Raw genomic sequence first — 24,751 nt, forward strand, 5'->3', positions numbered from 1 at the left:
TTAAGTACAAATAAAGTACAGAATATTATCCTGTGCTTCCTTTTTCGGATGCAAAAAAAACGGATACAGTCTAAAGGAGATTTGTTTATCAAGACACAATTGCAAGCCACAACGATGGATACAAAGACGAGAAAGCAAAGAGAGAGAAGACGGGCTCCAAAATATGCTTTGAAAATGCCATGAAAGGGTCGGACATCTGTGCAGTGTCAATACGGGGGAAGCCCTTTGGTCTAAAGCGGTGTTGTGCACACAATTAGTGTAATAAGTATCATTAATAAAATTAGTACCCAGTTGGACTGGTTTCTATACGATGGGCCTACTCTAAAATAGGTCCACATTTATGCATGGAGGGTATTCGCAAAGTTCCGCGTCGTTTTCCAACAAAAATGCTACTGAAGCACCGCCGAGTGTTGCTAGTGATTGGGCTGATGGCGGTCTTGTTTGCCGTTCAACCTGTCAACTTCGTAGGTCGCATTTACGGAGTTGCAAAAGGTTAGAAGTCCTTTCTCAGTCTGGACGTTCTGAATGGTGTTTGTGGGTGGCTTCCTTGATTGCCTGGGATATGTTTTATTTTGCAATGCTGAATCGAGAATGAAGGATTTAATTTTTAGTTTAACTAAAATGATGAAGTTTGTGATTTTATTGGTAGTTACAGTATCTGCGTATCACTATAACCGGTAAAAGAACAAGGTATCTTATGTATGCATAAGGAGCACAATGTTATGAGAGACTATTTCTTTCCAGTAAGATTCAATGTCACAGGAGGTAATTGTAACAAAAATATGTCCCAACCAGCAGTGTCCAAATATATGAACCAATCATTGGCTGTTTGTTGATTAATGTGAATTTTTTTATTGTCAGTTATATGCTGCATGACCTACATACATGACTGGTATGGGGCACTGAAATCTATATATCCGTATAACATCCGTGTCCATAATATCACCAGGGTCCATAATATCGCCACCTTGAGAAAAAGTGTGCTTAAAGATATTTTTACTGCAATACACTCTGAGTCTAGATATGTACATTTGAGGTTTGCAGGAGTGCATACCATAAGTATGTTGCAGTAAAAATATCTTAAAGCTCACTGTTTCTCAAGGTGGCGATATTATGGACCCTGGTGATATTATGGACACGGATGTTATATATGCATGTTTCTTCTCTCAGACCTCTGGTACACGGATGCGTACCTACAGACTATAAAACCAGTTGCTATTCACAACAACACGGGCCAAAACAACACGGAGATTGCTTGCGTCATCGAGACATCCCTCGGAAGCTGTGACGGAATCGGGTTTGCCTCCTTGGTTTTGCAGACGATAGACGAAATCACAACATGCTTGGTATGTCTGAAATTTGAATATGATTTTGATCTTTAGCTATATGTCATGTATTTATATGCTAGTAGAAAGGTAAAGAAAAGGCCAGGTGTTCACTTGGCTATACATGTATAAAAGGAATACATATGAAGAACTTTATTGACACAACAAAAGTACAGCGACATACAGCAGTTCTTCGATATCCGATAGATGGCGTGCTTACATGCATCCCTTAGGCTGTGTCACAGTTAGGCAACCCGTATTTATTACATACAGGCGCGGGGGTTCGTCCCAACAGTAATTTGGACGGACTGTGACTATTGTGGGACGCCTGGACCTGGCGTCAACTATTGGACATGGTATTTTAAAGGTAAAAGCTCTGATTAGATATCATTAACTGATTGATAACTCAACTATAAAAACTAATTTCATAATCTATACGTTGTACTTCAGGGAATTGTATTTATGTTCCTTCGTACGTAAACATGATATATCTGTTTCTAAACGTCGTATTACATGGAGATTTATTTCGTGTGCCATTAATATTTATCAATTACCGTTAATGCTCAAGTTAATGCGCGCCAACACTAATTGTGTAATTCTTTCTTCAATAAGTTTCTCTGTTTTTTCCCTAGCGATAAATGAAGGCATAGAGGAAAGAGCAAAGACCCGAGTTTGCGTGGGACCTTCCACCCCTCTGTTCTACAGTTCATCGGTATGCTATCTTCCGTAACTTTCGTATAATGACGTAGACGTTGATTTTGTATTTGTTCGCAAAACGATTTATACAAGACTGCATTTCTTTAGCTTTATCTGACTCGATCGGGAGCAACAGGGGAATTAGATGATTTCCGGTTTGCTGACATGGAACACAAAGTGACGAGGTACATTCAACCAATCACAGCAGAAACTCGGACACTTGCCAATTACGTCATATCCGGTTACCTCAAGCCGGCTGATGGAATTGAGAATAGTGTTGATACGTTCTACCAATCCTTCATGGACGGATACGTTAATATAGGTTGGTATTGTCAATTTTTGTATTTGTTTCTTGCTCTAAGAAAGCTTACAGCAATTTGCAATATCAAATGCCATTCATATACAGTATACATTTTATACATGCACAAGTAGAGCTACAGAGCTATCTGGCATTCACTGTGGAAGGAAAATTTATCACTACTTTCAACACTGGTCTTTTGAAGAAAGTACCATTATTAAACGGGTATGCTAAATTGAGTTTATTGGGGTTTTTTCATTGCTTTATTTAGTCTTTCCTTCATCCACATGATGAGAAAACAACGTCTTTTCTTCTACTGACAAATATACATGATTCCATTTTCAGGTGTACATTTAAGATTTCACAGTGGCCATGTTGGTGAAATGGACTTCTTTGAGCAGCAAATGCCCAAACTGCAGTACTTTCTTCAAACCGTACAACGTCTCATAAACAACATCATTGCAACAAACACTGGCAAAGAAATCCGCATATTCGTAGCTTCAGACAAGGACGAATCAATTGGCGTATTCAAAGCAGAGTTCGGAGATAACAGAGTCTTAAACATCAACGCTCTGAGGGGAGAAGAGATGAGCAACAAATTGCAGAATAAAGAGTCCGGGCGTTTGCTAGGTGAACAGATTTTGACCGACATTTTGTTGCTGGCTAAATGTGACTATCTGGTGCATGACGAGTCTTGTGTTGCGGCTTTGACGTATTACTACAACAGTAACATCACAAGTTACTTTGTTAGTGGAGACCCGTTCGACCACAAACGGCTAAACGCACAACCTCGCTTTGATTCAGACGAGCTTTTCCGCCAGGCCGTTGCCATGGTGACCAGTAATAGCCGGGTCCCTAGTGCTTGGCAGGAAAGCTCGTTTCTGATTGATCTAGCCATAAAGTGCCAGGTAGTGTGGGGATTTTTGAACTCAGATCTACCCATGGAAGATGTTATGTGTTACTACCAGAATATGAAATGGAGCAAATGTCAAGAAGAATTTTTACAATCACAGTTGGCAAAAAATAGTGACCTGAGAGGCTTAATGAACTTTTAATAATACATATTGTATATGAAAATGTATTTAACAACATGTTTCTGTCTACAGACTGTATTCTAGAACTGACATTATAGACACGGGTCTCTTTTGACTAGAGTAGACTGGAGGGACTAGGGTACAAAGCCTACATGAATATGTAGAAATCCTGTATGTAATATCAATAGTATTATGATGATTACTAGTATAAGCACGGGGGGTAGCTGAGGGTGTGGGCGTCTTAGTTTTTTTTTAATGTTTATGTCGGTCATGTATGTAAAGTATTTGTATTCTTATATTGAAAGCCTTTGTATGTGTCACTTGTATGTATTGTTTTCTGTATTTTTGTTAATCAAGTTTGTTGAGTGATTTGAGTGAGTAGCCTCCCACGGGCGGAATGGAACCTTCTCTCGGCGGCTATGTAGGATGGCCGGCTATACTAATATAATGCGTTAAAAACTCTTCCCCACCGCCGCGGGGCCTGCACAGGAGGCTATGAGTGAGTGGGTGAACAGGTTTTTCTACGGTGGGTCATCTCAGTAATAGGTCCACATTTATGCATGGAGGGTCTCCGCAAAGTTCCGCGTCGTTTTCCAACAAAAATGCTACTGAAGCATCGCCGAGTGTTAGTAGTGATTGGGCTGATGGTGGTCTTGTTTGCCGTTCAACCTGTCAACTTCGTAGGTCGCATTTACGGCGTTGCAAGAGGTGAGAAGTCCTTTCTCAGTCGTTTTGAATGATGTTTGTGGGTGGCTTCCTTAATTGTCTGACATATGTTGTAATTTTGCAATGCTGAATCGAGCATGCTTCATTTTCTGTTGTATTATGGTCTACTTGTACAGAATTTGAGGATTCAGGAGGGATGTATATATTGCAAAGAAATAAGTCGTTTTCAAGTCCGAAAATACATATGTATGACCGGTATCTGTGACATACAATGACATGTATACGTATATATTTTCTTTTCTCAGACGTCCGACACACGTATACGTACCTACAAGCTATAAAACCAGTTGCTATTCACAACAACACGGGCCAAAACAACACGGAGATTGCTTGCGTCATCGAGACATCCCTCCTGAGCTGTGACGGAATCGGGTTTGCCGCCATGGTTTTGCAGACGATAGACGAAATGACAACATGCTTGGTATGTCTGAGATTTGAATATGATTATGCTCCATTATTCCATGGTGTTGATTTCTAACTATACATGTACCAGTATTTATATGCTAGTGAAAAGGTAACTAAAAGGTCAAGTCTTCATTTGACTACATAAAAAGAATGCAGTAGTGCATCGACGAATCCGATAGATGGCGCACTTACATGTACATTGCATATTTATCACATACAGGCGCGGGGGTTCGTCCCAACAGTAATTTGGACGGACTGTGACTATTGTGGGACGCCTGGACCTGGCGTCAACTATTGGACATGGTATTTTAAAGGTAAATCTCTGATTAAATATCATTAACGGAATTTGTTCCCATCGTTTTGTTTTCGAAACAATTACAAATGTACATTTATTTCTTTTTGTATGTAAAGACGTCATAAACGTAGAATTGAAACTATTTTGTGTAGCATCTAATACGGTTTGCCTATCTGTTTTCCCCAGCGATAAATGAAGGCATAGAGGAAAGAGCAAAGACCCGAGTTTGCGTGGGACCTTCCACGCCTATCGATGTGTTCCTCAGTGGTTCGGTAAGTTGTCTAGATCTTCGGATACTTGGCGTAAATATTGATTTTGCTCTTATTCCCAAAATGATCTATTCCATCCTTTTAATTTTATTTTTTAGCTTTATCTGACTCGACCGGGAGCTGTAGGTGAATTAGTCGACTTCCGGTTTGCTGACATGGAACACAAAGTGACGAGGTACTTTCAACCAATCACAGCAGAAACTCGGGCACTTGCCAATCACGTCATATCCGGTTACCTCAAGCCGGCTGATGGAATTGAGAAAAGTGTTGATACGTTCTACCAATCCTTCATGGACGGATACGTTAATATAGGTTGGTATTGTCAATTCTTAAATACGATTTACTGAAATACGATATAGAACAAAAACTTCCGATTCGCAATATCAAATGTCATTCATGTACAGTACATACATGCACATGTAGAGCAAAGGAGTGACTTAGTTAATTGTCTATTCACTGTGGAAGGAAAATTTCTCAACTTTCAACCCTGTTCTTTAGAGTAAAGTACTGAAACATTTTTGCTAATCGATTTTTCTCATTACTTTATTTAGTATTTTTCTTCATCGATATTACTTGTACAAAAATAATGACGCCTTTTCTTCTATTGACAAACAAATATAAATTATTCCATTTTTTCAGGTGTGCATTTAAGATTTCACAGTGGCCATGTTGGTGAGATGAGCTACAATCAGCAGAAAATGCCCGAACTACAGGACTTTGTTCAAACCGTACAACGTCTCATGAACGACATCATTGCAACAAACACTGGCAAGGAAATCCGCATATTCGTAGCTTCAGACAAGGACGAATCAATTGGCGTATTCAAAGCAGAGTTCGGAGATAACAGAGTCTTAAACATCAACGCTCTGAGGGGAGAAGAGATGAACAACAAATTGAAGACTGTAGAGTTTGGGCGTTTGCTAGGTGAACAGGTTTTGACCGACATTTTGTTGCTGGCTAAATGTGACTATTTTGTGCATGACGAGTCTAGTGTTGCGGCTTTGACGTATTACTACAACAGTAACATCACAAGTTACTTTGTTAGTGGAGACCCGTCCGACCACAAACGGCTAAACGCACAACCTCGCTTTGATTCAGACGAGCTTTTCCGTCAGGCCGTTGCCATGGTGACCAGCAATAGCCGGGTCCCTAGTGTTTGGCAGGAAAGCTCGCTTCTGACTGGTCTAGCCATAAAGTGGCAGGCAGTGCGGGGAATTTGGAATTCAGACGTGTATGATGAGGCTACATTATATAGTATATGTTACTACAAAAATTTGAAATGGAGCAAATGTAAAAAAGAATTTCTACGATCAGAGTTTGCAAAAAATAGTGACCTGAGAGGCTTAATGAACTTGAAATGATAATACTTCTTGTATATGTACATGAATATCACAACAATTTCTGACTACAGACCGTAATTTAGAAATGACATTATGAACACTGGTGTTTTTACTAGAGTAGACTGAAGGGGCTAGGGTACAAAAAATCAGTCTACCCCACATGTGTATGTACAAATGGATGCGATGTTAATCCAATCGTCTTGAATGAATAGACATCTAAATTGCTTTGTTGGTTGGTTGGTTGGTTGGTTGGTTGGTTGGTTGGTTGGTTGGTTGGTTGGTTGGTTGGTTGGTTGGTTGGTTGGTTGTGTGGTTATTCGGGATGACTAGTGGTGTAACCTCGGGCGCACTGTACCAATAGATTTTTTTAGAAAAAAAAAGTCTGAAAGTCTCATCATTTTTCTTTCTTGTAAGTTGTAACAATGAAGCATGAAAGAAAGTTAATCCGGTTCACCTGGCTAGATCTGTTCTGAATCATACGGCTGCGGTGTTTTGTCGCCGTATGGTCGCCGTCGCGTGAAAGGAGGTCTTACAGTGTACTGTAGGTCAACACATGCCAGCATACACATTATACACACATGCAATCCCAGTTCAACAATGGGCTATTCTTTGTTAACAGAGCGTACGTGTTTCGCTACCGTAAACCTTGTTTTTGTAGTTTTCGCTACCGTAAACCTTGTTTTTGTAGTTTTGTTTGTAATTTGTTACAAATTTTGGCTGACATGATTAGTGGATGCGCAGTAAGTTCGAACGTTTTTTTTTCGTCTGTTTGGCTCGTGTTTAGTCGTCTTGTAAATTACTTGACAACAGAAATATTTTTCACGCAAAATAACTGGGTGAGCCTTAGCAACAATGACGTGCATGGTCTAAACCATGACACACCCAAATATCCTGTAGTCTAAAATCGGCACACCCAATATTGTCGTTTGTATAATTGGCTCATACCATTTACCAAATGTAAAGGAGTAATAGGCCAAATGTTATTCAAGGACATTCAAGGTCATCTTTTATGTTCAGGTTTGAAAAATCGCATTTCTGACCGACACATATCTTCAATTTTACGTCTTTCAAGGATATACTCGTCTTGGGACGAATTTGATACATGGTTTTTCTGTGCGCAGTCAACTGTACTTGTCTTCTTAGGCGGGTTGGAGAGGACTAGATAAACCGGTTTTACCGAGTCAAGCACTGGAGGGCCAAACCCCTCAAGCCGTCTTGTTTCACCGAGAACGGACACAGACAAGACGTCTTTACTTTACGATCTGTTGGGTAAGTGTTCGCTTCCGTCTGAGATGTCTCAATCGATTTGAGACTGTCTCTAGAAATCGTGTATTTACTAGTAGCACCAACTGACAACGTTAGACTCTGGTAGACCGTTTGAATCTCTGAACGATTCTGAGCCGGATTTTGTGGGTGTGTTTGCTGTTTGCGTGGCAGGTCGGTATGTACGAACGGTAATGGGTTTGTATATTTGGCGTTTCAGGACTCGGAATTTGTGAAAACAGCCTTTACCCCTCTCTCGTGTAGATATAGAGATTGCATGGTCTGCCCTACTTTCTTCTTATTACAATTTAACGTTCTACAAAAACTATGATCGCCATGGAATTGACTCAAGGTCAGGCGTAGTCAGGCAAAGGTGTGACCCAATACAGTTGTCTTAACAATAGCATACCTGTATCAAACATATACAGGTGTGGCCGGTCAGAAAACACGTTGTGCAGAGAAAAGGGTCTAGCTTCTTTCGTACAGGGGCTCTCTTTTAATTTAGAAGGATTTTAAAGATAAGCAAACTGCAATACCATCGGTTGATCACGTGAAATTAAGCCTAGTTATCCCTCCTACATGTGTAGCGTGCCCCGTTCTATATTCACTCATACAGACAGAGTGTCATGTACTGTTTTTTTTCTGTGTTTTTCTCCTGTCATATAACATGGATTAATTTCTGTCGTTTTGGGAAATTTTGCATGGAGTGACCTAGGTGCCTAACACCCATTTTGCATTTTTTGCACCTATTTTTTTAGAAATAGGCCTTTCAAATTCTTTAACATGAATGAAAATGGGAGAAGACGTGAAATATGCCGTCTTTGCTAGCAAACGTTGCCTTTCTGATAGCCATGTGTGTTTGACCTACGTCCTGTGATATGTAAGACTTATGCTGTTAGATATATCGGTAAGAAGGTAATGGTGTCAGTGGAATGTGGGATGGGCATTCAAGAACGATAACTACTGGGTGTGATCCAGGTTGTGATTTCATACGTGACTATATTGGATTAAATATTTCTTGCTTAAATAATAATGACCACTATGTATTATAAGCCCTGAGTGCAAGTGAGTACTGTATTGTTGACAAAATATTTTGTAGATTGTAGTCATTTCGTGGCCACCACAAAAACCACGCACACAAAACCACCGCGAATATTTCACAAATTACGGTACACGAGACCTTTAAGAAACAATATATAGACACCATTCCTGCTGGCGTCTTTTTGAATGCCATGGTTCAAAACGCATTACTAGTGACTGAATGGGCCTGTAGACTTACAAAGGAATGTTGGATCCGCATTACAAAACGTTATTAAAGCACTGGGCGTGCGTGATTTTAGGTGTGGTTGTATTTCAGCCTCGTTTGTTTTGATTCATCATCAACCATTGGAAAATATGCAATTATACAAAAATGTTGTTAAGGACTGAGATTAATATAAAACATACAGCTAAAACAATTAGATTTGTGAAATTGGATTCTACTTTACTTCACAATCTGTTCGATGAAGTGACCCAGGAATAATAGTCTTTGAACATTCTATAGGTCCATATCTAAATAGTATGACAGTCATACCTGTACATCAGTTGTCTCTATCCATGGAGGTAGAATTTTCTACCTCCGAGCTCTATCTAAATTTGTTGTACGAAGCAATGATTTTAAATACATTTTTTTGCTCTTTAATATTTCAAAATGTATAATAGAAGCCTTTAACTGTATACAGTGTGGATTGTTTGATCACGCAATAGAAAAGATTCTCATAAAATATTTACGAATATCTACATTGTAGGCTTGCCGTTGGCAACTCCACGCAAACCGGGACCATGTCTAAGTCTATGTGGCAGAATACAAGCTTCAACTGTGGCAACTGTAACAACAGTCTGACTGGGCATCGCTATGTCAACCGCGATTCCAACCACTACTGCCTGAAGTGTTACGAGAAGCTGTTCGCCTTCCCCTGCGAGCACTGCCACAAGAAGATCGGCACTGACGTGAAGGTAGGTTCAAGGACAAAATGGCGACCGGCCACAATCATAGCTGCCCCCCTCCCACTTCAATTTTCCCAGGCCATGAGTTCAACCCATCACCCCAACGACACAATACTATCTTTAATGTTTAATTACCCTGTATATATTTGTTCATGTGATCTCTTAAAATGTTGAGGTTCCAAGCCTCTACCCTCCCACATTTTCCCATAATTCCATTCACCACAATGGCTGACTGAAAGAAGTAGCGTCCCTTCATACAGCTACATGTTTAATCAGGCGTGTCGTTGGGCGTTGCATGCAACTGCTTGTCTCTTTTTGGGACGAAGCCAAGAAAGATTAACCTTTTGTGTACTTCTGTCGAAAGAGCTGTACAAAAATAACATAGCCCTTTCAAATCTCATTATCTTTGCATATTAACATTGTGATGTAATCACTGGTACCACAAAATCGATTTGGTTACAACTGATACCCCAATATGAAAACCCAATTCCTTTGTTATTTTTCTTCTGATACAAGCTAAATGTGTACCTCGTGTCTATTAGTAACATATAAGGCAACTATATGACACAAAAAGAAGAGTTGGACGTCCAAACGTAACACTTAAGAAACTTATAGAAACTGAAACAGGCTTGCAGGGCCTGGAACTTACATGTATCTCTGCGATGAAGGACAGAAAGTTCTGGAGATCTAACTTTGTATGCTCCACCTCTTCGGAGGATGATTGATGATGATGATGATACCAACCTATGTATATACGAACAAACCCTGAATGTATTACGTAATACCGAATATGTCTACACACCCTACTTCAAGTTGGTATTGTGCGAGAACTTCAGTTTTCTTAAGTAAAACCATTAATGTACGTTCTGTATCATCTTTGTGTACTACTAGGATCTTTCCTTCAACAACAAGCACTGGCACGATGTGTGCTTCAACTGCTCCAAGTGCATGAAGTCCCTGGTGGACCAGCAGTTCACCCAGAAGGGGGACAGGATCTACTGTGCCCAGTGCCACAAGGAGACCTTCCTGGGCAAGTGTGACCTGTGCAGGCAGCACTTCGACCCCGGTACGTGGAACACTTATCAATCAAGCAATCAAGCAATCATTGTATCTATCTATCTGTTAACGATCATACATCTCTATGTTTTTCAGTGAATAAGGATTTCGCAATGATATATTTGGTCTTGTCGTTGCCTTTGTCAAGAAGGTTGTGTTTTTGATAGCAGTAAGAAGCTATATGTAAATTGTCAAGAAAGGCCAACCTATAGAAGAAATGGTTACATTTTGGGTCCCTTTGTGGCTTTCCTTATTTTCTCAAACCGTTTTTTTTTTTATAATTCTAATCCAGGTGACAAGAAGATGGAGTATAAGGGGCAGAACTGGCACGAGCGCTGTTTCACCTGTAAGCAGTGCAGGAAGCCCGTCGGAACCGGCAGCTTCGTCCCCAAGGACGAAGGCGTCATCTGCCAGACCTGCTACGAGGATCGCTTCGCTAAGAAGTGCGACAAGTGCAAGAGGGTGGGCACCATGCTTCTTTTCTTGAAATTTTCGCGTTTGAATTTTTTATACTATGGTCTTTCCATTGCGAAGTAATAACACATCGAATATGCGTTTTCATTGTATGATTACTACAGCAAAAATGTGGTCACCCGATCTAACTACACCCAGAGAAACTACATTAGATGCTATTCTATATATTCGCATTCAAAAAAGATTAACGCAAAACTGCTTCTGCAATTCCAGGTGATTGCGCATGGCGGCATCACCTACAAGGATACCCCGTTCCACAAGGAGTGTTTCCTGTGCACCCACTGCAAGAGGGAGCTGGCCGGAGATCGCTTCACCTCCAAGGACTACAACCCCTACTGCATCAACTGCTACGGCGACCTCTTCGCCAAAAAGTGCGCCCACTGCACGAAGCCTATCACCGGTAAGCATCGTTTGCACTCACGTGACTACGACGTAAATACTGTCCGCCATGTTGGATGGTTAGAGCTGGATGTCATGTAGATTTGTGAATTTGATTAGCCAATTGCTGCCCCGTAATTCTGATTGTAAAAAAAGACAGTTTGTAGCCTTAACTGGAAATTTCGTCTTTGCTTGTAAACGTCATTACAAAGCAATTCTAAACTAAAATTTCCAAAACATTAAATTGTTCATTGAAGTACAATGTAAAATTTGGGCAAGTCTTGTGTTTGAAATTAAAGTGCCTTCACAACTGGCAGCTACTCGTAAATAAGAAATCGCATGTGAATGTACATGTACATAATCTTATTCTCGGCAAGCTAAAAAAAACTTCGTAGTCGAAAGTCTGATACAGTGTATATCTAAAATGCCCGTTCCTTGTTTACTTCTAGGGCAAGGTGGAACCAAGTTCGTGTCGTTCGAGGAGAAGAGCTGGCACAGCGACTGCTTCAACTGCTCGGGCTGCCGCACCTCCCTGGTCGGCAAGGGCTTCACCGCGGAGGGCGGGCGGATCCTCTGCCCTGACTGCACCAACCGTGAGGCCGCCGACAACTACCGTTAATACGCCATTATTTTCCCCAGTACCCCTTGACATGCTTCGAAAAAAAAAGCATTATCTCCAAGCAGATGGTTGAAGGCAAAAATCGTCACGGCTGCCCGTTTCTGTCGCATTGAGAAAGCAGGTTGTGATAGACATGGGCAGCTACTGGGAAAAACGTAACGATTTTGCCTCTCAACGTCTGCTTGGATGTCAAGAAAAACGGAGAACTCTGGATAACACAGAATGGCAAGCGACATCATTACCATGACACCATAGACTGGACAGGACGACTGACGCATGCGCGACATACGCGTTGCCATGGTAACGTCTTGTTTGCCTCCTGCGTTACTCAGAATTCCGTGATCTACAAAGAGGTCTTTTGGCAACAAAAAATTCTTTCTTTCAATCTGTGAATTTTGTCATCGACGTTTCGGTGCCTTGCCCTATCACTGTCTGCATAAAATATCTCTGCCATTGTAATGCCCCGATGAAGGCAGTTGAAAAGTTACGGAAAGTTTATCGTGAGAAAATTGACTTGTTTTGTGGAAAAAAACTTAACATATAAATGACTTACTAGTACCATGCTGCTGAAACTATTCCCCCAAAAAGCAGTATCACTAATCAAAAAAGCATGTTTAACAGTTTATTAGTTTATTTGGCACCAACAGCTTCAAGTGCGCCTTATCACAATTTATATCAGGTATTAGATTGATCATTACTGCATGTAGATTGATCATTACTGGCATAGTCTAATTGCAACGGAATTGTATTAGCATTGTAGCCATATATAATACATATATGCCATTGCGATTGCTTACGATAGGGGTCTTTTCTGTGAAGTCTTCTATAATAGAATTTGAATCAAACTCAACTGGGAACTAGTAAAGGTTAAAGAGTTTTGATAATAGCTCTAGTTGACAAAAGGAATGTTACTGTAATTCTGTTAAGATATATCATAAAGGTCTTTCATTCATTATGCATAAGCATCAAAGCAGACGCAATAGAATCAGATTGACAGCTACATACATGCACTACGCTTGAAATGGAAAACATAACGTATAGCTAGCAATGCAGGGATAGTGGTTGACAAAATTGAGAAACATGCATTGCCTTGCTAGAACGTATAAAGCAGAAAAGCAAAGATTTGACGGTAGCGAAGGGAAACAGCTCATGTATTTATCGCAAGGTTATTATTGCCGATGCTTGGTGCGATTATAGTAACATTGAATCAGCAGTAATGCCATGGGATAATATGTATCGTTTTCTGAAATACTTCTGAATATGACATTACGATAGCAAAGTGTACGCATTGTAGTCATATGTTCAAGTTTGCAATTGGTGCTGTGATGATAGAATGACCGCTTTTTTAAGATAATAAAGGGGAGTAAATGGGTATTCTTTAGTGCTTGTCTTTTCTTCCTTTCATGGTGATTACTATAACGAATATATATCCACGTACATTATTATAGGGGACTATATATATACCATTAGAAATACAATGCTGTCATAAGTGAACATTTAGTTGACATACATTATGTATTAATGGATCTTGAAACCCCATCCACCTATTAATTATAACTGTTCATATCTGAATATCGTATCGTCTGTTGTACAGGTTACTACATCTTCGTTCGTAATACTTTAGTGTTTAGTAGACCAGTAACCCACGGGACATGCGCACCATCAAACATAGACATGTGTAGTACGACAACGGGTCGTTAGGGGGCATTCCGTCGCCATCTTACTGCCACCTTCTCCCATGAATCGAATATGATTTATACTAGTAATTCAGTACCGTTTGTGCAGTACGCAGTGTTGCATTTCGGTGGTGGCGGCAACTTGTAGACATAATATCCCCCCGGACACGCCCTGACGTGGATCTTCCAACGCCAAAGACATCGTCTATCTGAATAAAAAGCACAGACTGTCCGTCTCACAACCCCCTCATCAAGTGTCGGGTGCGTCCCTCTCATCCAGACGGGAGCGTGTGTACCGCACCGATTAGTCGTCAGGGGGCGCTCCGTGACCATCATGTCGCCAGCTGCTCCGGTGAAACGGTACCAGCTTCCGTTTACCGCTGTATGTCTCCCGTCGCATTTAAAGTGTTGATCGTGGCCGGGATATGTCCACACGTGGGCACTTCTCCAAGCTTCACTCAACTCCTCGTAACTGCTGCATCCTTGATGGAAACACAACAAGTTTCAAATTAAACCAAGGTACAAGGTGAGCAAATGGATGAAAAATAACAAAGTAACCGTAGACTATATACAATACAGAACAAATGTATAATTTCTTTGTGAGTAGAGTGTGTGAGCGTGAAGTGTACATCCTGTTAAAATTTTTGACACTTATATTATAAAAATGAGGATATAATTCAAATCAATGAGTAGACATTTAGCTCACCTTGTAGAGGCGTGTCGTTAGAAACATTTCCTTCCTTGTAGAACCCTTCAGATGCATCTCCATCTTTCTTAGATATGATAGTGACAACGTCTTTAACCGTCACGTTATTTCCTGTGGGACATATATCATGTAACATTAACACCTCCCAATTCATACATCTCGCAAAGTGTCAGCCATTTCATACTCCACTACACACAGAAAAGAAATCAAACCCAACAATAACTATATCAAAACTAGCATTAGCATTACTTATCATCATTTATACCGTTTTATCATGTTCTTGCAAGTAGCCCTCGGGCATGGATATGCAATAAACTTATCATTAAAAACTTGTTCTTCTTACCTAGACCGCAATATGTTGACCGGCATCTTTTAAGCTTTATCGGTGGCAACTTGTAGATGAGGTATCCCCCGGGACAAGCCTTCACGTGTATCTTCCAGTTCCAGCGACAGATGTTTCCAGAGACCCGTGCGCAAACCTGCCGCTCGACCACGCCGTCTTCATAGGTTGGGTTGGTCCCGTTGACCCAGACGGGGGCGTCAGAGCCGCAGCGGTGGGAGGACGGCGGCGGTTCTGTCGGCATGGCCGTGCCGGCCTCCCCCATGAACCGGTACCATCTGTGATAGCCTAGGTTATCACAGTGGCGACTTGGGCGCCGATTTTCCACCTTCACACTTCGCGAGCCTTCCATCAGCACCTGGTATTGGCTACACTCCGGATCTATTTTAACACATTGTACTCATGATATTAACACAATTTGGTTTGGTCTGAATGTTTGATAGTCTAATCCAGATCAAACTTGTTTCATGTACCACAGTTAAAGTGTGCAGGAGCGCATATCTTCGCTTGTATAGCCCTTGAGCCACACAGCTGAAGACTAACGGCGCGGTCACATTCGTCTGAGGCCGTCATGTGATCTTGTGGTTGTAAGATTTTAAAGCAGGCAGTGACAAAACCAACCACCGAAAGGATCTCTTCTTCTTCTTCACCACTGTCAAGCCCCACAACTGGGATTATCGGCAGGATGCACATGTGTTAGCAACATGTGACTCGGTACATATATATAAACAAAGGGAAAGAAAAGGATAATCAAGAAGGGAACGTAAATTACTGATTTTATAGCTGATCTAATGCTGAGGTCACATTTCCAAACCGGGGCCCGACCGGGCAGTCTTATGGAACGAAAAATATGGTATAAAAGACAACGAAGCACAAAAAAGTTAAAAAGAAATAACAATGGAACTATTTCTGCGTATATTTTTGATAAAAATTGTTGATTTTTCGTTAATTGAAGCAGCCCGGCCGGGTACCGGTTTGGAAATGTGACCTCAGCATAAGGTAGCTCTATTCGTGACAAGTCCAGAATTTTGCAGGACGACCGCATGGCGTTTGTGACCGGGCCCTTACCTGTGAATTTCTCACAGACGTAGCGGTGCCTGCTGCTGCAACTGGCGTCCGCCCACTTGTCTCTCCTGCTGCCGTTTTGAGAACCGCTTACGATCCTGACACAGCGTCTGTCCTTCGCTACGTTAGGCTCCCCTACTGCCCATGCGCTGAATGGTCGTCCTCCTGGCCACGTGATCATTATGTTCGAGCCAATAGGGACTGCCCCGAAAGCGTGAACCCAGCGATGAGCCGCAGTTTGGTTGTCTTCTTCGCGTCGTAATCCAAGCCAAAACGGCCGAAATCTGATAGATACATACAGTCATGGTTATTGATGGTTATCATCTAATGTAACTAAATGTATGAGCAGTAGTATAAAATGTATAACCCCACGCACCGGCTATAAAGATGCAAGTGGTATGTTGCAAAATGGAGTTGAAAATTAGGATACAATAAACGCGAACTACTAGTAATTATGTGAGATATGTATGATATTTTCTAACCTATTCAGTTTCCTCGACACGTTAGCTTTTGCTAATTTTGGAAGAATGCCTACCATTTCATGGTAGATTCTAAATACGGTAGTCGCCATTTTTTTATCCAAACCAATCAACCACAACGTCTCTATTATTCAAGATCATTCCTGTTCAACCACCTGTCAACGCAGTTCTTCAGCCAGACCAGAGCAGAGTTCTCAAACTTATCCGTCGGTACCGCGATCATTCCTCCCTTTAGCCGGCATGTGGCCTGGGCTTTCTCGTACGTTGCTGCTCGGCTTTCGGCCCAGTAAACCTTCCCACTGGGCAACAAAATCTGCTGACTCTTAGGGCATCTTTCTGGGAGAACCCACGCTAGAACACAATTAATTTATGTGGTAAAAAATAAGAAGTTATGCATATGATTATAGTTAGTATATATGACTTGACTAAATACCCATATCCAACGAGTTCATATATAATTTGATTTGATTTGATTCAATTTGATTTGATTTATTGAGATTTCAACAGTGCAATACACGTGGGAAACAGACAGCTGTTGCTGGTGTTGTGGCCCACACATAGAAACGAATACCGGACAGACAATACTCATTTTCACTTGAGTTTAGTGCTTTACTCCTCCACCCTTCACCATTAGATTTATTGTACAGTTCCCAGGGTCAGTATATGCAAACAGTTTGGATCAGCCGCTCAGGTGTGGAAGCACCATCCTGGACTTTCGCTGAAGATACGTAATACATGTACTTTGAGATGACGCTACGCTGTGATATTAAGGTAAGTATCCTTATTTCGTCTTACTAACAAATGAACACTTTGGAAGCAAAAAATCGTTAGGACCGCCTAGACCCCGTCGGAAACTTACGCCTCGATTTTACGCCAGTTTGTCGCTTCAAGTATCTAGTCCATAGTCTCTACTAGACTAACTACGTTGCTACATATAGGAGAATATTTGCCAGAGGAGTTTGCCTTATAGTTGGGCGGAAAGAAACTACCTTCCCACGCGTGGACTCCCTTGGCCAATTTTACACTCTCTTTTTTGTCGAATTGTACGATCCGTATTCCCGTAGTAAGGCCTGGTGCAGGCTAGCTAGTCTCCACCATTCTAACGACACGGGCTCAAAAACAGAAACATTTGGCTAATATTATTAATAGGGAGAATAATTGAGTTTAGCCACCGTGGGGGGGGGGAGTAGCCCTCCCTTATACCGTGTTTCCTGGCCAAGTATTCCGAATTCTACGATCCACCACCGTGGATCCGAAAAAAAAACGTTGTAGCAAGAATTACAATTATGCTAAAGATCCACCTTATGTTTGGTTTACCTCTTATATGTTAAGGAAGCCATTTTCTGTTTTATTATGTTGTGTGGCGAAGCTCTTTATTCTGTCAACAGTTGAATTAATTTAATTGCAGAACTATACAACAACAACTATACAACTGTACAACAAACTTAACACAAAACGAGTTACACAGAAGTAACACACGATACAAAGCCACACTATATATTTTATGTATAGTATATAACACAAAGATGTCTATCAGAAAAAAGAACACCTCTGGTTGGCAACTAACCTATTTTGTAGCGATCTTTATTTTTATAATAATTAAATCCTGTTATGCTGTACAAAGGTTTGTTTTTTCTGCCTTCATCATAACAATAAATGATGAGTTCATAAGTTTCATACGCCCGCATATCCTGGTTTTGTTATGTCGCCTTTCACACATACAATTGTTGGTTTTCTTGACAAAATAAGAATGTTTATAATTAGTCTTAGTGGCAAAAATAACCTTACCCTTTTTTAGAAATTTATGTCGTTAAAGTTCTTCATTCCTTTCAATCATAGACGGACCGAATTTAACTGATCAGCAATTTGACTTGGAAAAAAGGTCTTTAAAAAAAGCCAAGGTGTTAGTTAGCTTGGAGGCCTGGTTGGGGTAGTGTTTTGTTTATTTAGTTAGATAGTAGTTGACAAAATAAGATTAATATCAAGTGTCTCTGCGCGCTATCTATCTCTTGTCGTTGCACAACACACCGTTGGGGTTGGGCTCATAAAGTACGTTGCCTAACATGTCAACAGTAAAGTATTCCGATCCTGTTAAAAATAGCGGTTTGTGTTTGAAGCAAAAACAACTCATTTGTCAACTCTCTACTAAAAAAAAAAATAAAAAATAAGAAGTTACGCTTATGATTGTAGTTAGTATTTATGACGACTAAATTATGCAAATGTCGAAATCACGTGACATTCCAAAGGAAGCCATCAGTTTCATTGTGGGTCACAGGAGATGGAGACTGGTTAGCGTCATTGGGAGCATGCGCAGTGTGGGACTTTGAGAGAGGTTGTAGAGCCTCCGTCTTTTTCCTTGAACACTAAAAATGTCTGAATAAAGTCCCAGAGCCGCAACATTTGTCTAACTTCATTTAATATACATGTATTTGCGTATGATCTATGTTTGGTCCAACTGTGTTCTGAGAAAACGTTTCATATTGGACTACCTCTGCAACGTTCAAGCAAATCAGACTCTGAGATATGAGTTATTGAAAATTCTAGCCCGATGACTAAACAGACGAACAATGAAGCACAATACATATATATACATATATACATATTTATATATATATACATATATACATATTTACATATTTATATATATATACATATATACATATTTAAAGGCCTTACGAGCCCTCTTCAGTATAAAATCAAGTTTAGGAGACAGTAATGCATCAGTATCTGTATACTGTAAACTATTCGATGCATGCGTTGTTCCCATATTAACCTACGGTGCTGAAGTTTGGGGCAAGATTGGACTAAACGACAATTCTCCAATGGAACAAGCACATCTAAAATTCTGTAAGTCTCTTCTTGGCGTTAGAAAGAATGCCAGCAATCTTGGTGCAAGGGCAGAACTAGGAAGATACCCACTGTGGATCGAAGTATATACTAAAATTTATTCATATTATAAAAGATTAGTTAAAGAAATACCAAAAGAGAGCTTACTATATGAAGCTCTATTAGTGCAGCAAGACCTGCACCGATGTAAAATACCTTGCTGGTTGTCAAATATAAGTAGAATACTAGAGGAGTCAGGTTTTGCCTACCTTTTACTCCAAAAAGACAGAAACACATCATCTGCTCAATCTGAACTAAAACAAAGACTAAAAGACAATTTTCTGCAATATTTCTACTCAGAAATAAACTCCAAATATAGCAAAAATGGAAGACAAGGAAATAAGTTAAGAACTTACAAAACAATTAAGCTTACATATGAAAAAGAACAATATTTAGATGTGCAAAAGTTTAGTCATCGTCGAGCATTGACAAAATTAAGGATTAGTGATCACCAATTACAGATCGAAATTGGTAGGTATAACCAGACTCCAGCAAGTAACAGAATTTGCACTTTATGTAACAGTAACTGTGTAGAGGATGAAGCACACTTTGTCTTAGAATGCCCGTTATACACTGATATGCGGAAATCCTTTATCAATTCCTTAGAGTTAGAGAAGAAATATACATACTTGTCAAAAGCAGAACTGTTCAAATATATTATGACATCCAAGCACTACGATGTAAATGAAAAGCTATGTAAATTTGTTCATACATGTTTCAAAAAGAGAGAGGAGATCATGTAGATAGATCCTGTAGTTAGAGACGTAGCACAGAAGTATAACACTTGTTACTTATATACCTGTACCTATAGTTATAGCACAGAAGTATAACACTTGTTACTTATATACCTGTACCTATAGTTATAGCACAGAAGTATAACACTTGTTTCTTCTATACCTGTACCTATAGTTATCCAGCTTAATGCATTTGGCCCATGTAGGGCGTGGATATGCAATAAAGTTCATTGTCATTATATAACATGTGCTATGTGCCTTTTCTAGTTTTAAATCTGGCTTTACTAAATGATATGGGAAATACTAAGTGCCAGTACCTTACCTGAAGGTGCACAAGAAGACCCAAGACGAACCAGCATCAGCAAAACACTCCAGGAAACAATCATCATGGTACAATTCATCCACTTCTTCCCCATGTTTCTACCAACTGACACCCTCCCCACTTCCGAACTCTGTGTCTGGACCGATTAAGTAAGCCTGTGGCTGTCTTCCAACTTTTGTAGTCCACACTGCCAATGTTTTAGGGGAATGGCTTGCGGGAAACCCGCTGATAAAGCCTGGGCTTGTCCCGGCACGTCACAACACGCCCACTAGGTCATGACCCTTTAGGAGATTGACACCGAAAGTTCCTCACCAGTATCCAGTCTACCGTGGTTGGGGCGGGTTTTCTTCGGGGCTGCTGAGGCTCATTCCCGCCCGCCTCAGCTAGGTTTCCGTAGGTTTTTTTACGATGGGAGATTGATTAGCCCAACCAAGAGAGTTACCTAGAGTTTTATGCACAAAATGTATTGTTTTTCTAACACGATGGTACTTACAACTTAATTAGCAGATTGTGGAGAGATTGCAGAGAGAGAGACTGAGAGAGCAATGTTTTTGTTGGCATGACTGCTCTGTCAACATGACACAGCGCAGTTGGCCGAGTGATGTCAGAAGCCGTGTATTTTTCTTAGCAAAGCAAATAATCATTCTTCTATATGTACAGAATTTATACCGTCGAAATGACGGGTGCGCTGCAAATTTGCGGCACACATACTGCAGAATACAGTCACTCCCGACTTGACCAAGGTGACCACCCAGGGGGCCGAAGAAAAGCGGCCACCTCGGGACAGGTGGTCTCCCTTAAGAGACATGACTGAGACATAAATGGTTTCCAAGTCGAAGTGTTCTAATGTCAAATACTGTAAGCATCTTCAGTTCTGTGGTGAATGCATGTGGGGAGGGTGGCACGTCGAACAAAAACATTGCCCAGCAGTCGAGGCAAACTGAACGGACCCAACTCGGGTCGCGTTGGCCAGGTGGTCACTTGAACAGGTCATCAATAAATGCTCGCGTCAATTGGGAAAATCTGGGGGACCGAGAAAATTGGTCACCATACATGGTCAGGTTTCATTGATGAAACCTGACCATGCAAATTTTAATACTTTCATGTCTTTATCACGTACAACATAATGCTGCAGTCACAAAAAAAGCGCTTGGAGGCACAAAAAGACATTGACCTTTCCTTTGCAAAATGGAGAAAGTCGGGTTTAAATTTATCTGAAAAAAATTCGCAGCAAAATACACAAATTCACAGCAAAAACGAATTTCAAAACATTTGACAGCAAGCGAATTTGACAACCCAAACAACCTAAGAGCAAATTTGTATAATCCTTTACCCATTATTTTATCATTTTTAGGTTTGGCTGTTCAAGCCTTACAGGCAGGGCTTGTCCATATGCATGCTGTTTTGTTAATTTGTGAACTGTCTCCTCACAGGTCAGGGATATATCGAATTCGGACCTCGAGTGAAGGACGTTTTTGTAGAATGTCCTTGCTCGAGTGAACAAACCGGTAAGCTACGTGAATGACTACGATATCTAACAGTAGCCATCTTGCCCCACAAGTCGGAATACATTTACTGAAAAGATTTGAGATCTCTGAGGAACCTGCGTTCTGTCGCTGTGTCGGACCGGGTTCGAAAAGCTTCAAACAAAGGTATTACATTTACTTGTGATTTGGCTAAAGAAAGCACCTGTTGTTGTTCTGTGTAAAAAAAAAGTATAGTTTCCTACACTGAGTGACAGAGCTCTATGCTTGTCCCTACTGAATGTTTCTTCTGGTTTTCAAACACATCGCTTTATCTAAAGTGAATACTAAGTAGCTACAAGTATCTGAAAGTGAAACCAGGGAACATGAAAGTCTTTCACAGGATTGAGGCGAACAGTGATATAACAGGATAGAGCACTGAAAACCGTGAGACCAAGGACATTATACAGAATAATGTCCTCGGTGAGACCAAGTCACCAGAAAGCGTCAAACGCAAGGTTTTTCCAAGGATATATATTGTCTTGAACCTCGTTGGTATTGAACCTCTTTGGTTCCATGTAATTCGGCACCTAGCCGGCGTATGTTAGGGTTTAATAGGTGTGAACTAGTATCATATGACGTAGTCTAGTCCAGTACCCGAGTCAGTTGTTGTCCGACCGGTTTTCCCATTTCGTCACAACCAAATCCTGTACTTGTCTCCAGACTACTAAAGTACTATTTGAGTGACGGTGCAAGATTGAAGAACCCTGTTGACGATTCTCTGGATCAAGTTTTGCAGATATTTGTGGCTCAAGTTCAAGGTACGGGCGCCAGGGGAAGGGGAATGTGTAGTTGTCCCTAATGGCCAGGGGCCGAGTTGTCCCAGGTGCCGAGTTCTACTGACACCGGATGTGTAGGCTACATGTAGCAAGTTGTCAGAGCAAGGACGTTGAACGTCCTTGGTCAGGGCAACTCGGCACCAACCCCAGGACAAGTCGGCACCATAATTTCTCAGCAAATAATCACAATTTGGGCAGATCCCCAAAGGTATATTCATTCACCAATAAACAGTTAAGGCCATTGTGCCGGTTTTCCTCACGGTATCCCTATGTACATTGTATTCTCAGATGTCGCGGTGCAGCGGAAGGGGCTATGACGTAATCGAGATAGACCACCTGCGGTGCCGTACAGAAATAGGCTTCAGTAAACACGAGATCGGGAAAAAACAAGAAGTCGTCATCAGTATCCGCCTTGGCTGTGACATGAGCAAGGCGGGAAAAAGCGATGACGTCAGCGATTCCGTGAACTACAGGGCTGTTTCCAAAGACGTCATCAATTACGTGGAGTCTACGTCATTCAACTTGGTGGAGAAACTAGCGACGGACGTCGCCAGAATCTGCATTGCTCTGCACAAGGTACGGGACCTTTGCGTAACCACGTTTTCAATATATTTATGTGCATATGTATACAACTTCGCCATGAAATCAATGTTTTGGTATACAGCGTTTCTAATGGTGCAACAGATTTTCTTTTTTCCCCGTACCATCCCACAGTGGAACTCATTACCCGGCCCGGTAGTCATGGCTCCCAATGTTGAGTCGTTCCGGGCCGGGCTGGCGGCCTGCCCGCCTTACCCTCCTCTCCCACCCCCCACCCCCTCACGGCACCCCTCGCGGGGTTGATGAAGATGAAGCAACAGTGTAGTAGTATATATTGTATTTGCGTGTGATTAAGTGGCATAATTTAAGAGGTTGTGGATGGATTGGTACTAGTATATGGCATGATATTCAGTATGTGGTTTGGTCTTGAGCTACTGGTGTAAAAAATGAAAAATGCTCCCTGGCTGATTTGCTATGTACTGCAGCAAAATTTTGTATATTTCATTTTCCACGTCTAGGTTCCGTGGGTTCAGGTACGAGTCCACAAGCCACAAGCGCTGCGCTTCTCTGACTCCGTCGGCGTCCTGATCGAGAGGACACCGGAAGATTTCAACGACAGCGTGGTCCATCTCTCCCTGGGGTCTAACATCGACCCGAGGAAAAATCTGAGGGACGCCCTCGCCCTCTTGAAGAAGAAAGTCTTGGTGCTTAAGATGTCTTCACCATTCCTTACTTCGCCTCAGCTTCAAACCGACCAGCCAGATTTCATCAACATGGCGGTTAGGATCCTGACAGAAATGACGCCGACAGAACTGAAAACTGTCCTTTCTGGAATAGAAAAGTCGCTTCTGCGCGTGCGCGATCCTAACAACAAAAACGGCCCCCGCACGATTGACCTTGACATCTCTCTCTGGGGGTCAGAGGTCAAGGATTACAGCGTCATCAATAATGACGAGGGGTCCAATCACAGCTTGACTAACGGCCACGTTCAGAAAACTGTTCCTGATCCAGACATCCTTCGGTTTGCTCATGTGGTCGTGCCATTGGCTGAGATCTCTCCCCACATGAAGCATCCCACCAATGACAGCACGCTGGCTGCTGTTGCCATGGAGATAACGGGTCGAGATGATTATGCCGGTACATTCCCTATCGTACAGCTCTTCCGTTAAAACTTTTTAAGCTCTTCTGTTAAGTCACGAAAAATATGCAAACTCTTCAGAAATATGTTTTGCTTTGTAAAATGCATAATATCAACACTACATGTACTGGGTTTGTTCATAAGTAGATAATATGGTGGTTGTAAATATGGGATGTTTTCAATCTTAACATGAAAATCTTAGATAGCGTAATTCTATTGACAACATTAGCATAGTCTTGGGTGGCGTTTTACCCTGTTGAATCTATTCGATTTACGAGAGATGTCACCTAACAAGTCAGAAGCGTCCTCTATCGCTTTACATGAGAACAGCAGGCATCGTAACGTCGTAGTTATAAGAAAGAGATTCCACTAATAAACAATGTCACACATCCCATATAT

General features: G+C 41.2%; 5 protein-coding genes across 7 annotated transcripts; 4 read left to right on the forward strand and 1 right to left on the reverse strand.

Moving 5' to 3' along the window:
- The first annotated feature begins 297 nt into the window (after positions 1-297).
- LOC109481128 lies at positions 298-3,659 on the forward strand. The gene is made up of 6 exons (XM_019783619.1): positions 298-492; positions 1,171-1,346; positions 1,599-1,692; positions 1,958-2,037; positions 2,130-2,343; positions 2,665-3,659. Exons 1-6 carry the CDS (start codon positions 345-347, stop codon positions 3,372-3,374), a joined length of 1,422 nt encoding a protein of 473 aa, XP_019639178.1. The 5' UTR covers positions 298-344; the 3' UTR covers positions 3,375-3,659.
- A 214-nt stretch (positions 3,660-3,873) lies between these two features.
- Positions 3,874-5,779, forward strand: LOC109481168. The gene is made up of 6 exons (XM_019783671.1): positions 3,874-4,061; positions 4,325-4,500; positions 4,705-4,798; positions 4,966-5,051; positions 5,147-5,223; positions 5,688-5,779. The coding sequence occupies exons 1-6, from the start codon at positions 3,914-3,916 to the stop codon at positions 5,722-5,724; spliced, it is 618 nt and encodes a 205-aa protein (XP_019639230.1). The 5' UTR covers positions 3,874-3,913; the 3' UTR covers positions 5,725-5,779.
- A 1,758-nt stretch (positions 5,780-7,537) lies between these two features.
- On the forward strand, positions 7,538-13,536 carry LOC109481156 (four and a half LIM domains protein 2-like). The gene is made up of 6 exons (XM_019783659.1): positions 7,538-7,657; positions 9,439-9,646; positions 10,529-10,703; positions 10,986-11,155; positions 11,381-11,567; positions 11,995-13,536. The coding sequence occupies exons 2-6, from the start codon at positions 9,473-9,475 to the stop codon at positions 12,162-12,164; spliced, it is 876 nt and encodes a 291-aa protein (XP_019639218.1). The 5' UTR covers positions 7,538-7,657; positions 9,439-9,472; the 3' UTR covers positions 12,165-13,536.
- A 109-nt stretch (positions 13,537-13,645) lies between these two features.
- On the reverse strand, positions 13,646-20,619 carry LOC109481125. Its single transcript, XM_019783617.1, has 6 exons — positions 20,373-20,619; positions 16,586-16,781; positions 15,955-16,235; positions 14,890-15,267; positions 14,547-14,657; positions 13,646-14,322 (listed from the first exon to the last, which is right to left on the reverse strand). The coding sequence occupies exons 1-6, from the start codon at positions 20,464-20,466 to the stop codon at positions 13,919-13,921; spliced, it is 1,464 nt and encodes a 487-aa protein (XP_019639176.1). The 5' UTR covers positions 20,467-20,619; the 3' UTR covers positions 13,646-13,918.
- LOC109481145 (folic acid synthesis protein FOL1-like) lies at positions 17,101-24,573 on the forward strand. 3 transcript variants are annotated; one of them, XM_019783643.1, is made up of 3 exons: positions 17,101-17,201; positions 22,963-23,250; positions 23,733-24,573. In XM_019783643.1, exons 1-3 carry the CDS (start codon positions 17,166-17,168, stop codon positions 24,381-24,383), a joined length of 975 nt encoding a protein of 324 aa, XP_019639202.1. In that variant the 5' UTR covers positions 17,101-17,165; the 3' UTR covers positions 24,384-24,573. The 3 variants fall into 3 exon arrangements, with proteins under 3 accessions (XP_019639202.1, XP_019639204.1, XP_019639203.1); XM_019783645.1 differs by lacking the exon at positions 17,101-17,201 and adding an exon at positions 21,863-22,024; XM_019783644.1 differs by lacking the exon at positions 17,101-17,201 and adding an exon at positions 22,517-22,656.
- The last annotated feature ends 178 nt before the right edge of the window (positions 24,574-24,751 follow it).

This window comes from Branchiostoma belcheri, unplaced genomic scaffold (genome assembly GCF_001625305.1).
Source record: "Branchiostoma belcheri isolate BF01 breed outbred unplaced genomic scaffold, Haploidv18h27 scaffold54, whole genome shotgun sequence".
Taxonomy (NCBI): domain Eukaryota; kingdom Metazoa; phylum Chordata; class Leptocardii; order Amphioxiformes; family Branchiostomatidae; genus Branchiostoma; species Branchiostoma belcheri.